This window comes from Lonchura striata, chromosome Z (genome assembly GCF_046129695.1).
Source record: "Lonchura striata isolate bLonStr1 chromosome Z, bLonStr1.mat, whole genome shotgun sequence".
NCBI lineage: Eukaryota > Metazoa > Chordata > Aves > Passeriformes > Estrildidae > Lonchura > Lonchura striata.
This window is the reverse complement of record NC_134642.1, coordinates 46,621,547-46,636,419: the sequence shown is the minus strand read 5'-3', so window position 1 is coordinate 46,636,419 and position 14,873 is coordinate 46,621,547. Positions and strand designations below refer to the sequence as shown.

The 14,873-nt window shown below is 45.3% G+C and overlaps 1 protein-coding gene across 1 annotated transcript in view; it reads left to right on the top strand.

The window, feature by feature from the left end:
* The first annotated feature begins 2,035 nt into the window (after positions 1 to 2,035).
* Positions 2,036 to 14,873, top strand: part of EPG5 (ectopic P-granules 5 autophagy tethering factor) — a 56,465-nt gene continuing 43,627 nt past the window's right edge. Inside the window, exons 1-8 of the mRNA XM_077790117.1 lie at positions 2,036 to 2,113; positions 5,687 to 6,604; positions 8,727 to 8,970; positions 9,815 to 9,951; positions 10,513 to 10,620; positions 11,590 to 11,663; positions 13,429 to 13,537; positions 14,565 to 14,679. Coding sequence (XP_077646243.1) covers positions 2,066 to 2,113; positions 5,687 to 6,604; positions 8,727 to 8,970; positions 9,815 to 9,951; positions 10,513 to 10,620; positions 11,590 to 11,663; positions 13,429 to 13,537; positions 14,565 to 14,679 — 1,753 coding nt within the window. The 5' untranslated portion in view covers positions 2,036 to 2,065. The remainder of the gene's footprint in view (positions 2,114 to 5,686; positions 6,605 to 8,726; positions 8,971 to 9,814; positions 9,952 to 10,512; positions 10,621 to 11,589; positions 11,664 to 13,428; positions 13,538 to 14,564; positions 14,680 to 14,873) is intronic.

Here is a 14,873-nt window from a genome sequence, read left to right as displayed (position 1 = left end):
GGTCAGCTGCCATGGCTGTTCTGTGAGTCCCTATGGATGCTGTGTCCCCATGGACACTTTGTGTGATCCCATGGGCACTCTGTGTGTACCCATGGATGGCCTGTGTGACCCCACTCAGTGTCTGTGTGTCCCCCATGAGTGCCTGTGTGTCCCCACGCATCTCTGTGTCCCCACGAGTGCCTGCGTGTCTCCAGGAGTGTCTGTGTGTCCCCACGAGTATCTGTGTGTCCCCACCGAGTACCAGTGTATCCCAACGAGTGCTTGCGTGTCCCCACTCAGTGTCTGTGTGTCCCCACGAGTGTCTGTGTGTCCCCACGAGTGCCTGTGTGTCCCCACGACTATCTGTGTCCCCATGAGTGCCTGTGTGTCTCCACGAGTGTCTGTGTGTCCCCATGAGTATCTGTGTCCCCACTAGTGTCTGTGTATCCCCACGAGTGCCTGCGTGTCCCCACGAGTGTCTGTGTGTCCCCACGAGTGTCTGTGTGTCCCTACGGAGTGCCTGTGTGTCCCCACGAGTGTCTGTGTGTCCCCATGAGTGCCTGTGTGTCCCCACGAGTGTCTATGTCTGTGTCCCCACGAGTGTCTGTGTGTCCCCACGAGTGTCTGTGTGTCACTACAGAGTGCCTGTGTGTCTCCACGAGTGTCTGTGTGTCCCCACGAGTATCTGTGTCCCCACTAGTGTCTGTGTATCCCCACGAGTGCCTGCGTGTCCCCACGAGTGTCTGTGTGTCCCCACGAGTGTCTGTGTGTCCCTATGGAGTGCCTGTGTGTCCCCACGAGTGTCTGTGTGTCCCCATGAGTGCCTATGTGTCCCCACGAGTGTCTGTGTCTGTGTCCCCACGAGTGTCTGTGTGTCCCCACGAGTGTCTGTGTGTCACTACAGAGTGCCTGTGTGTCTCCACGAGTGTCTGTGTGTCCCCACGAGTATCTGTGTCCCCACTAGTGTCTGTGTATCCCCACGAGTGCCTGCGTGTCCCCACGAGTGTCTGTGTGTCCCCACGAGTGCCTGTGTGTCCCCACGAGTATCTGTGTCCCCATGAGTGCCTGCGTGTCCCCACGAGTGTCTGTGTGTCCCCACGAGTGTCTGTGTGTCACTACAGAGTGCCTGTGTGTCTCCACGAGTGTCTGTGTGTCCCCACGAGTATCTGTGTCCCCACTAGTGTCTGTGTATCCCCACGAGTGCCTGCGTGTCCCCACGAGTGTCTGTGTGTCCCCACGAGTGCCTGTGTGTCCCCACGAGTATCTGTGTCCCCATGAGTGCCTGTGTGTCTCCACGAGTGTCTGTGTGTCCCCACGAGTATCTGTGTCCCCACTAGTGTCTGTGTATCCCCACGAGTGCCTGCGTGTCCCCACGAGTGCCTGCATGTCCCCACGAGTGTCTGTGTGTCCCCACGAGTGTCTGTGTGTCCCCACGAGTGTCTGTGTGTCCCTACGGAGTGCCTGTGTGTCCCCACGAGTGCCTGTGTGTCCCCATGAGTGCCTGTGTGTCCCCACGAGTGTCTGTGTCTGTGTCCCCACGAGTGTCTGTGTATCCCCACGAGTATCAGTGTGTCCCCAGGAGCGTCTGTGTGTCCCCACGAGTGCCTGCGTGTCCCCACGAGTGTCTGTGTCTGTGTCTCCACGAGTGTCTGTGTGTCCCCACGAGTGTCTGTGTGTCACTACGGAGTGCCTGCGTATCCCCACGAGTGTCTGTGTGTCACCCCGCCCCGTCCCGCTTTCACGGCTGCGGCCCCGCCCCCGGAGCCGCGCTCTGTGATTGGCTGTCGCGGCGGGGGCGTGTCCCTTCGCCCTTCGCGCCCCGCGATTGGCTGTCGCGGCGGGGGCGTGTCCCTTCGCCCTTCGCGCCCCGCGATTGGCTCTCGCGGCGGGGGCGTGTCCCTTCGCCCTTCGCGCCCCGCGATTGGCTGTCGCGGCGGGGGCGTGTCCCGCCGCCCGTCGCGCCCCGCGATTGGCTGTCGCGGCGGGGGCGTGTCCCGCCGCCCGTCGCGCCCCGCGATTGGCTGTCGCGGCGGGGGCGTGTCCCGCCGCCCGTCGCTGCGCGGCCGGTGCCGCTCCGCGCGGGGCCATGGCCGAGGCCGTGCGACCCCCGCGCCGCGGCCGCGCCCGCCCCAAGGTAAGGCGGCAGCCAGGGCGGCAGCGAGGGCGGCTCGGGGCGGCCTCTGCGGGCGCCGGGCCGAGGGAGCGACCCGCGTGTGGGTTGGCCGCGCCAGGCCGTGTTTACATCCGTGTTTGTGCGGCCTCTAATGGTGGTGGGTGGAGAGTGGGGGTGCGTGTGTGGGTAATGTTGTGGTTTCTTTTTTTCTTTTTTGTTCCGTGGAAGGATTCCTGCTGTTTCCTGCTGTTCTGAACTCCGTATCCATGGATTTATAGTGTTTGCCAGGCGTGTGAGGGTTGTGACAGGCCTTGTGCTGTAGTACCATGTAAACAGGATTTTTATTATGTTTTACGCCCTCCTCAGGGGTCCTGTGACATGTGGGAGAGCTGCGGAATGCGCTGCAGTGGAGCTTGCCTGCATTTACAGTGTTTTTCTGCAGTGGGGGGAGAGTCCTACAGACGGAGCTGGGGCTGTTCACCTGCACAGGAGAAGGCTCCAGGGAGAGCTCAGAGCCCCTGCCAGGGCCTCAAGGGGCTCCAGGAGAGCTGCAGAGGGACTGGGGACAAGGCAGGGAGGGACAGGACACAGGGAATGGCTTCCACTGCCAGAGGGCAGGGACAGATGGGATATTGGGAAGGAATTGCTGGCTGGGTGGGTGGGCAGGCCCTGGCACAGGGTGCCCAGAGCAGCTGTGGCTGCCCCTGGATCCCTGGCAGTGTGCAAGGCCAGGCTGGATGGAGTTTTGGACACCTTGGGATAGAGGGAAGTGCCCCTGCCCATGGTAAGGGGTGGCACTGGTCTTTAAGTTCCCTTCTAACCCAGATCATTCAGTGATTCTGTGATACTCCATCTTGTCTATGTTTGGTTGTGAAATGCTGAGAGCATCATGCCGCGTGTAACACATGATAGTGCCGCTTCTTCTTCATCAGTTGGTGCTGTAGTTTTTAAGTATCACTCTTCCTGGGTTTTTATCCTGTTTTGAGTTGTTCCTTGTTCATGATATTAGTACTGGCAGCTTTCTGGAGGCTTTGTTTTCTTTACACAGAATGTTTGTGGGAATGATCTGAACTACTTGACATAGTGGAAATGTTTTCCTTGGTTTCTTAACCTCTTTCTTGTCGTCCCTGTGGACAGTCATATAGAGCAAGGACATTGAAGTCATGACTGTCAAAGCTCTTTGAAAACACTGAATTAATTGACCACTGTTCTGTAAAACCAGGGTTAAATCTAAATGTCAAATGTGGGTGTGCTTCCTGAATGGAAGGCAAATAAAGATTGCAGGAAAAAGCGATCCCAGAAGAATTACTGTGTCGTTTTGGTTTTGATTCAGCCTCTTGGTGTGTGCAAAGCAGTCAAACCTTCAAACTGCTGCCTAAGAGAATTGGTTCCCTGCAGAAAGGTGGTGAGTAATGGATGACACTGCTGTTTCATTAAGGACATGTGTCTGGTGACTCCAGTCTTTAGCCATCCCTTCCAGGTGAAATTCACTGTGAAACAATTCACTGGAAGTGTCACATGTGAGAACTCTGAAATCACCAGTGCTACACTTGACCCATTTCTCGTATTTCTGTGGCTATTATTGTTGTGCTCCCCTCTGTTAATATCCGGGCGTGCCTGAGGATGGAGTTTGCAAGTCAGTCATATTAAGGACTTTTCCATTCCCATGCCACAGAAAAAGATGTAATGTAATTCTTTGAAAAGCTGGAATTCTTGTGAGCTGAATGAAAGGCTGGCTCAGCTTCAGAGCTGCCAAGTGGTGGAATGGAGCCCAGGGCTTTTTGACTGTAGTAGCCCCTAAGTTGAACTTGTGCAGCACCAACAGCATCAGGCATGGGCAAGGCTAATGAGCAAATGCCATTTTCTCATTCCTGGGAGTGTTACAGACCAGGTTGGATGGGACTTGGAGTGACCCGTTCTAGTGGAAATGTCCCTGCCTATGGAAGGGCATAGTCTTTGAGGTCCTTTCCAACCCAAAACATTCTGGAATTCTTTCACATGTGACTTAAGCCGAATTTTCCTCCATGTTCAGAACTTGATTTCTCTCATTCTTTTTCAGATGAAAACTCTCTTAATGATTATGCCTTTTTCTTTTTTTTTTGGCCTAGGAAAGTGAGAACTGAAAGGCACATCATAAATTTTAAAAACAGCTGTGTCTGGGAGGGATGCAGGCTGATACTGAGATATAAAGGGAGTTTATTCTGTTTGAGGTCTGCAAGAGGAAATGTTGAGATTGTAGAGGGGAGAGGACCAGCATGTGTTTGTGAAGTATGTGGATCAATACACCGTATAAATATAATTTAGTGATACAATATCCTGTGGAAATTATTGACTTTGAGGTAATTATCAGGAGATGCTTATTATGAGAAGGCCTAGCTTAAAGAATTGCACTGATGTATTTTTAACCTCTCACCTGCAGCTTTAGCTAGTGAGTCAGAACTGTTTTGTGATCAGAAGTGTTTACAGGTTTTAATACACCAGAAAACAGCATAAAAGCAAAGCCAGGGCCTACAACCATATGTTCAGAGTAAAATTGGCCTTGAGATCAAGGTGAGCTAGTGCTTTGATTTGAGCTGTTTTCATTTATACTTTCTCTTAAGGAAAAAAACATTCAGATATTTAGTAAAAATATGTGTGATATTGTGAGCAAGTTTCCAAAACTGCAATCTTTTTCCAATTATTAGTTCCCCAAATTAAAGGCTTGTACTCATTTCACCTGTGTTCATTGTTACATTATCTGCGTCATCCAAAACTGGAGCACTGTGACCTAACTTCTCAGTTTTGCTCCTAATAAAGTGCTAAGTTTACTTAATTTACAGATGGGCTAATCACTTTTTGAGTTCTTTGTTTTACAAGTTGGTAAATGGCTTACAGTTTATCAATATTTTAGTTCATTTCCTATGCTGTGCTTTTGGGAAGGAAGCTAATCTACTCCTTCCATTAGGTTTATGGGAATTATTTAGCCTCAAACTAATTGTAATTTTAAATTTATTTTAATGGCACTGTTAAGTTTTTCTACATCTCCAATGTGTACTGCATACTGAAAATAGGTATTTCAGTAATTGTTCAGATGGTACCATGGTTTTAGAATGTAGTAAGGGTTACATTCCAGACATGCTTTATTCTGAAATTGCTGTTTTGAAAATATTTTTCCAGTCACTAATATATTTTGTAAAACTTAAGATGGCTCTAGATCACAGAGTAGCTCTCTTTTTTTTTTTTTTTTTTTTTTTTTTGTAACTAGGTGAAATTGAGTAACTCTTCTTAGGTGTCAGGGATCTGTTAGGCTGATTATTTTCTGTGTTGATGAAACAATCTGTCCTGTGATATTTATAGATTTTTGCTTAGAAGTTTTGAAGCCTTGTGCAAGAGCACAAAACCACACACTGGTGGACAGTCTTCATAGGGCAGCTAAAGAGCAGAGGTTTGTTTGGTATATTGTTTTTATCTTTAATATTATGAAAACTAATATGTTTAAAAAGGGCTTTTGGAGTGATAATGCTAACAAATACTACTTTTGGTGTTGTTGGGATTTGGGATGCAAGATGAAGAGATTCACTTGGCAGTGACACTGTTAATTTTTTGTTTTCTTAGGAGAAAAAGAAAAGAAGTAGTGAGGAGCCCCAGGTACAAGAGCCTGATGATGTTTTCCTGCCTCCTATGGCAGAAGGATCTTCTCAAGCCAGGACAGTGCAAGTGGAACATCCTGAAGAATTCACAGAAATTCAGCTCAGAGATGAAGTAGACAATAGGAGAATTATAAATGATGTGTCTGACATCCCCCAAAGTCATTTATCTTCAGCAAATGAAGGGGCTCTGGCAGTGTCTCTGGAGCCTCCCAGAGATGCAGAAGAGGCCAAAGCTGATCCTCCCCAGGAGGAATGTGTGGGGGATGTTGAGAAGAGCAAGTTGGACAAATCTCAGAGCTCTGTGGAGGCAGTTGATAGTGGATCTAGAAATTCTGATTTATTGAGGAGTACTATTCAGTCCAGTGCTGCTGCCCCTCTGTCAGTGATGGGTTTTGTACAGGGCAGAAGAGCTGAAAACCGACAAGACTTTAGAGATCCTCTTTCCTGCTCTTTAGAGAAGCTTCCTCTCAGCACCTCACAGCGCTCTGAGAAATCCAAGGTGTGTGTTCCACGGCCGGTTTATCCAGACCTGTCCTTGGAGCTGTCCTACGAGAAGCCCACCATCATGGCAGTAAAGCCCCTGCTGCACCATGAGAGGCTGTACCCAGAGCTCCCCTCCGAGCCAGAGCTGGTGCCATTCACCAGGGAGCAGCTGAAGATCTTTGAGCCTTGTTCGTGGCTGGAGAATGTTGACTCCTATGCTGAGGAATTTGAGAGTGTGGCTCACCAGGACAGGCATGAGTTCTACGAGCTGCTCCTGAACTACATGCGCTGCAGAAAGCAGCTGCTCTTAGCTGAGGCAGAACTGCAGGCCATGACAACAGACTGCCAAAATGTGAAGGGGAGATTGTGGACTTTGAAGGAACAACAGAAAACTGTGCAGGTGCTGTTGTTGAATCTACTTTTGAACCCAAACTATTCAGGAATTAGCTTTACTTGCCAGGTTTATTGTAGTTAAGCTGTTTTGTTGTAAAAGGGTTGGAGGTGACTTTAAAAATCATCTAATCCCAACCCTGCCTTCTATGGGCAGGAACACCTCCCACTAGATCAGGTTGTTCAAGGCTTTATCCAACCTGGCTTTGAGCAGCCTGCCAGGACTGGGGCAACCTTCCTGGGCAGTCTGTGCCAGTGTCTTACCACACTATTCACAATAAAGATTTTTTTTTCCTAATATCTAACCTAAATTTCCCCTTGTTTCAGCCTAATCCCTTTAGTCCTTGTCCTGTCACTACAGTTCCTGATAAAGAATCCCTGTCCAGCTTCCCTGTAGGCCCCTTCCAGGTATTGGAAGGTGCTGTGAGGTCTCTACACTCCTCTTCTTCAGGCTGAACTTTCTCAGCTTGTCTTCAGCAGAAGGGGACTCCAGTCCTCTTACTGACTTTTTTGCTTCCTCTGGACTTCCTCTGTCTCTAAAGTTCCATGTTGAGAGATTATTGCCTTTGGTTTCTGTCTCTCCACTGACCCCCAGTACTTCAGAATATCATCCTTTTGAGACTAGAATCAGTTTGTTGCTTGATTTTTAACTTCTGACATGTTCAGGGCAGTGGGATATATGTTGGTGATTTCTTTTGGAGTCAGAAAGGATAAGTTGTGTACACCCAGTTCTGTCTGTGGTGTTAGGTGAAGTTTCACAGCACTCCAAGCAGATACAGGGGACAGTTGTGAAGTGACTGTAGCAGTGATGTCCTGCCTGTCCTGCTGCCAGCTGTAGGGACAGTTTCCATTGATGTCATTGCTGCTGTCAGAGTGGCAGCTGCAGGGGAGCTTGACTTGTGCTCAGGAGCAGCCCCATAGCTCAGAGGGAGCATTTGGGCTGTCTACTTGCGGTAACTTGTCCTATGAATGTAGCTGTGTTTTTTCTTACTTCCAGAATGGGCATGGTACCCTGTAACATTTTCGTCTGCAAACCAGAGAGCTTTATGGAGCTCTTTGGGGCACACATCAGAAAAGTTTTCTCCCAGACTCCTTCTGTGACACTTGCCTTTGGAGCTCAGTATTACACTGGGAGTGAATGAAACTGTTCTGGTGCTGTTTGTAGCTCACACATCATCAAAATTGTCCAAAGATACTCATGCATAGGGTAGATTTTACTGTTTCAGTGAGTGCAGTTCATCAGAGTTGAGGAACTGAACACATCTGAATTAATTCCTTTTTCTTGGGCAATAACACTTAACCTCACTGGATTCTAAGGTTTGCAGCGATCATTTTCTGTACCAAAAGCAATTTTGGCTTTACTCTTGTATCTTCTAAAATCACCATAGAGTTGTGTAAGATTGCTACTTGCTTTTATACCAATTTACTATATATTTACTGTGTTTACAGAATAATTGTTGTCTTTATACCAATTTGAAGTTCTTATTCTACTAATTTAGGAAACACAGGGATGCTTTCAAGGTAAGCTTTCACAGTAGTGGTTCTTAGGAATGTTTCCTGATTGCATAAAAGATTAACAGGAATGTTATTTATTGTAAGAATAACAATAATGTTCTTTATTCTGCTTTTCTTGTGCTGAAGAGGTAGAGATGAGGCAGAGGAAGACATTTTAAACATGCTGTAGGGAATTACTGCAAATTATCCGTCCTGGGAGTTTGGGAAATATTTGTCTTGTTCCAGTGATTGTTTTAGCTTTAATATAGCAGGTCCAAATATATATGGAAATTTGTAAACTACGAAGCAGGTGCAGTCACTGGGAGTGAGATGCCTGGTTTTGTTCACATCTCTCAGTGCTGCAGGCAACTAACTTCTGGCTGTTGCCAAACCTGAGTTACTGAGGGTTTATAAAATATTTTTTCTTCAGAAGTCAAGGATATGAATCTTCAGTGATTGGTACCTCTAAAAAGCACATTGGATATTGCCAAATATTTGTCTTTTCCATTTATGAAATGTCCCCTTTTATGAAAGCCTTGAAATCTGTTTAAGAGAGGGTTATGTCATAATTGATTTCATTTAGGGCGACCTGGCAAAATGTCAGAACTGCTGACATAAAATATTTGCTCTCTTTTCAGGGTGTGTGTGCAGATCAGTGCAAGGTGACAGGTCACCACCGCTACCAGACAGTGGAGCTAAACGAGAGTGTGCTGGGGGAGCTGAAGAAGCTGTTTGAGGCCAAAGCAGAGCACGTGCACCAGACTCTGGCACTGCACTCCTACACTTCGGTGCTGTCCCGCTTGCAAGTGGAGTCCTATGTTTACAGGCTGCTCAGCAGCTCGTCCCTGCTGAGATCTGTGGCCCTGCAGCAGCAAGAGCAAGGTGTGTTTGCTGGTCTGGGCTGCTCCCAGTCCTTGTCAGGGTGTCCAGTGCCTTGTGTGGCTGCAGTTTCGGACTCTTGTGGTGGAATTTGTCTACTAGAGTGTTTTTCCTCTGTTACAAAAAACTGTTGGTCTTATGCAAGGATCAGTGAAACCTTTTTCTCAGAGGAAAATGTCCAATTCCCTTGACTTTATCACCTGGGCAGTGAAAGCTGAATGCAGGGGTGACTTCTGCTGTCTGAGCTGCAGACTGACACTGATTACTGTACAGAAACACTGTGTGGATGGGATAACTAAATTCCCAATATTTTGTTGTCCAAGGCAATATCTAATACAGTTTTTTTTTTGCCAATTCTAAGAATGCTTTTCCTTCTTTATTTCCTCTTGGAAGGCCATTTGAAATCTTAATCTCTTAATATTTAGAATTATCTTTGGTTTTCATCTTGAATGTTTTGTTTGAATTTGTACCAATATAATCTTCTAGCTAAAGTATTTCTCCTCCTCCTGCCCCAGATATTTTTCTTTCTTACTGCTCCTCCCATTGCACTCCACCTCCCAGATAGTTTATATGCATAGTAAACGGTGGTTCTTACAAAGCTGATGTTGAGGGAAGGCCTTTTGTGAGAGTAACCACAGTATCTTCTTCTTATAATTAGTGTCCAGAGCTTAATTATAAGATGAAACAAAGTGCTCTAAGTATTCTCTTCTGACAGATTTAGCAGGCAGCTGTGTTGAAATGTCTTGGTGTCTGCAGATACAGAGAGCAGTTTTATATCCAGCCCAAAACCATTGTTCATGTTGCTACTTCTTGTCAAAGCTTCATTTATTCTGTTTTTAATTTACAGTTTTGAAGCAGACAGAAAATCTCTCTTCAGACTTGAGCCACTTGAAGGAATGTATCAGTGTCCTTTTCAGCTTCACTCGCAGGGTTATTGAAGATCCTCAGTTTCACAGTGACCTTCTCATGTGGCTGCAGAGACTGGTGAGGAACTAGACATGGATATATCTGATCCAACACACAGGATGAATTTGGAATAATTTCTGGAAGTCTGGCTATGAGGACTTCCTTGCCTATGGGCGGTGGTTTTTTTGGTGGGGTTTGTTCCACTTGAGGAACAGAATCGCTTAGCAGATCATTAGAATTGATTCCCTTGGCTGATAAGTCAAGAACCATTAATGAGGATTGGCACCTGAGCAGCCAATAGTGCTCACAGTGAATTTAATAATACTCATTGTGCTTTTACTTATTTTGAAATTAGAACTGGTCAGACTTGTCATGTTGAAAAAACTTTTGTTCTTGCCAATTTCTAAATAAATTCGATTTTAATGCAGTTGTATGAAAATAATTACTTTATGCCAAAGCAAACAGTTTGTAGCTCATAAGGCAAGCAAACAGATTTTAAATATTGTTCTTCTGTAACATGCTCTGAAAATTTAGGTTTGTTAGAAAGTGTGAGACTTGAACAGTATTACTCTAGTTAGCAAGACTGTAAGGAAATGAACTTCAAAATTATTTACTTGATTTCAATATACTTCCCTCTAGGTGTCTGTGCTGCAGAGAATTGGCTGTCCAGGTGATCATCTCTTCCTCTTCAACCACATCCTTCGGTGTCCAGCTGGCATCAGCGAGTGGGCTTGTCCATTCATTCAGGTGTGAATGTTTCATTCTTTACTGCCAGCAGGTTGGAGTGGGAGTGGCATGGTTAGGAGAGGAGAGTGTCTTCTGCCTGCTTAATTCCTCGTGACCCACACTGCCTTTCTAGATATGTGGAATCATGGTGACCTTGAGGGGTTTGTCAGGGAATACATTTTTCCATGTTACGCCAACCATATGCAGGTTGACAGGGGAGCACCCTTCACTTTTGACTGGAGAGATTCCATGAGAGGGAGTCAAGGCCTTATGCACCAGGTTTTGAGAGTGTTCTCCAAAAAGTGGAAAGCATATTTGGAGTTGAAGCAGCAGCTGTATATAAAAAGTGAGATTGGAGTCAGCTCTGTGATGTGTAAGGGATCAGGAGGAACAGATTTTTTCATATCCTATACATTGAAGTGGACTGATTTCCCTGGAAAGTTCAGGGATAAAGGAAAGGGTTCACTTTGTCTAGGTCGGAGCGAGTGCAGCTGTCCAAAGGCACCAGGGTGTTCTTTCAGAGAACATATTTGCTCTTCTAAGAGGAGAAATCGTTGTAAATCTAGTCACAGGAAAAGGGCTTCAATTACACTAACAGGAAAGGCAAACAATGCAATAGAAGTGTAGAATAGAATAAATTAGCTTGGGAAAGACCCTTAATATCACTGAGTCTAATTAACCTAATGTGGTAACCCTGTGCTCAGTTTCTGAATTACCCTGGTGCCTAGAGCTACATATGGCACAAAGAGAGAAGTTGTGGGTTTTTTATGGAGGTTTTGATCTTTTAATTTTTTGATCTTTTAATTTTTCTAAGTAATTCTTTTGGATAAGTAACAATATTTTGCCACACTTTGTCCAAAGTGTGGATGCTGTATTTTACAGATTCTTTTAAGTCTTATCAAAAAGCTAGTAAGAAATGTAATTTCTCTGCTAAGAACAATTTGCCCATTGCTTGTTTGGATTTACTTAGATTTTTGCATTTAATTTCAGATCAAAGTCTTTGGTAACCCGTCAGGTGTATTTCATTTCATGCAATCTCTTGCCTTGCTTATGTCTCCTGTCAAGTAAGTATAAACGTGATTTTATAAATATGTTCTGATTATGTAAGAGTAGAGGACACAACACAAATTATTTGTAAAACTCTGAAAGTTCATTGCAGGCAAAGTCATAAAAGTGGGCACAAACAGATTCACAGTTTAATCCAAACTTTTTTTACTCATTCATCTTAAAATTCAGCCTTGGCAGTATCTCCTTGTGCTGTACACAGTGTGATGCAGCTTTCTTTCAGCTGTGAAATAGCTTGTGAATACTGACAAACCCACAGGTTTTATAACTGTGACTTCTGAAATATCTCTTGCTTTGCACCATGGCCTGTTTTTTATACTGTCTCTGCAGTAGAATCCCCTGAGTAAAGGGGCTGAACTGGTGTACACACTGATTGGATATTTTGATTTATTTTTCATCCTTTTAATTTTCTTTTTTTTAATCTAGTAGGAATGTAATATTTGGAGAAGCTAGTTAATTAAATTAGTCATGAGTGAAAGCGGTTATGTTCTCCAGATAAAATACATAATTTTCCTCTCCCTCTGCCCAAGTTTTGAAGTCAAAGAATCAATCTGCTGGTATTTAGGGTTGTCACTATGATCTTCATAGTTTCAGTCCAGGTTAAATGAGAGTCTTGTTTATTGAAAGCTGTTATTTTAAAGGGTTTTATTTTTACATTTAATTTCTAGAATTGCCTGGGGACATCAGTGTATCCTGAGGGAATGTGTGTTGCCAGTGCCTTTTGATAGTTGTGTTTGGAACAAGGGCCATCTTAATGTGTCTGGGGTGCTGCTCTAAATGTTGATACCAGAACTTAGATCCTCCACAGGGTCTGCTCTTACTGGTAAAAGAGCTGAAGCTTGTCTGTTACAGCTCCTGCATGTCAGGAACCAGGTTATCCTAGAGTCATTTACAATCACAGCATTGTTTAGGTTGGAAAACACCTTCAAGGTTGTTGAGTCCAACCCTTAACCTAGAATTACTGTGTCCACTGCTGAGCCATGTCCTCTGGTGCGTCATCCACAAGCCTTCTGAACACTTCCAGAGATGTTGACTCTTCCACTGTCCTAAACAATCTGTTGCAGTGCCTGACCAAGTTTCCATGAAAAAATTTTCCGTAATATCTAATCCAAACCTCCTCTAGTGCAATTTGAGGCTGTTTATGGTCCTGTCACTTGTAACTTGGGAGCAGAATCCAGTCCCCTCTGACTGTCCCCAAGGGGACACTGCAATCCTGGCAGGGAGTTGTACAGGGCCACAGGATCCCCCTGAGCCTCCTTTTCTCCAGGCTGAGCCCCTTTCCAGCTCCCTCAGCCCCTCCTGGGGCTCCAGCCCCTTCCCCAGCTCCGTTCCCTGCCCTGGACACGCTCCAGCCCCTCCGTGTCTCCCTTGGCCTGAGGCCCAGAGCTGTCCCCAGCACTGGAGGTGCCCCAGCAGTGCCAGCACAGGGACGGGCACTGCCCTGGGGCTGTGTCACACCCTGGCTGGGGCAGCCCAGGGGCCATTGGCCTCTTGCCCCCCGGGCACCCTGGGCTCATGTCCAGCTGCTGGCACCTGCACCCCCAGGGCCTTCCTTGCAAGGCATTTTTCTGATTTACTTGCTATTTTCTTCCTCTTGTATCTGGATTTTTTAATATCTTTCCTTATTTGAAAGATTACTGAATTCAGAATTTTGAATTTTCTATTTTGTTACACTTGATTTTTCACTTTAAACCAGAAATCGTGACTGAATTCAGAATTTTGAATTTTCTAATTTTTTACACTTGATTTTTCACTTTAAACCAGAAATCGTGTGGACTTCATGTGCCATATGAAACCAATTGAAAGGAAAAATTCCTCTTCTTCTGGAAAGGAATCTGGGAACTGGACTCTGGTAGATGAAGGAGGAGAAGAGGTACAGCAGATGACTTATTTTGTTTCTCTTTGTTTTGTCCTTTATGGTGTGAGAACCCCGGCCTTGCTCTGGGGTCTCATGTGGTGGTGAAATTCCTCCTCCAACCCGTGCTTCCAAAGAAAAACTCCGCAGGCTTTAGCTGTTCGGTCTCAAGGCAGTTTATTGCTAGTTATCTAACAGATTATGTTCTTGGTCTGTGGCTATTTGATCAGCGGCCTGGGTAGAGACACACACACCCTGACATCCTCTCTGTCTGCTGTCTTCTTCGTCTCTCTCTCCGCCCAGGGCTGCTGCTATATTTTATAAGATATATTACGTTAAACAATTAAACATGTTTACAGTTATTCCCCAATACCTACTACCTACGTTGCCAAGTGTTTTTCTACTCTAAACCAATCTGTGAGTGCCAACATCACCAAGAACATGGAGGTAAGGAAAAAGGAGGAAGAACAGGATCAGCCCACTTTCCTCCATCTTAGAACTTCTGACCCCCATGTACAAAGTGAAAACCCCCCTGTACATGTGTTAAAACCCCCCTGTACAATACTAAAAAAATTTCCCCTCTATTTTGTAATTACTTATACTATACTATCTAACCTTTTGTGACTGCTTGTTCCACCTCCAAAGTTGGTAATTCATTCCATGGCTCAAACTCAAAATCACAGCTGTTTTTCAGCTGTCTGCCAGGGTCTAGAATGCTTCTGACCAAGGCCTGGAACCTCTAAAAATGTCTGAGGGACATTTTGAGTTCCCACATACGGTTTTGTTCAAACTCATTGATTTTTCTGAAATGGATGAAGAAAATCTGACTTTTTAAGTTAAAAAGCATGATTTGAATTTGCTTCTATTTTAGTCTTATTTTATCACTGTGGTATAACTGAAGAGAGTGGAGCTTACAGTAGTGAGTATTAGCAGAGAGAATTAAAATACTTCAGTTACTCCTAACAAAACTGTAATTAGTACAATAGTGAAGCCCTTTACTATTGGTTTCACTGTAGAGCTAGAAAATACCTGTATTTGTCTATAGGATGAGGATCCTGAAACAAGCTGGATTCTACTCTTGGAAGACGACTTGATTGCTCTGTTGTCACAGTTCCCATTTCATGAACTCTTTCAGCAGTTCCTTGGTTTTACGTCTGAAGGTAAATCAGTTGCTAGAGAGTAATTCTTCATTTTGTTTATGCTAAATGTATTAATGACTGCCACTGCCAAGAGTGCTGCTGTATTATGAAACTCTCTGAGAAAAATAATAATGAACCTGTGCAACAGCTTGCAGGCTAAAGAGAGGAGATGGAAGTATATGCCATGTGTATGGGATAAATTAAAACCTCATAGC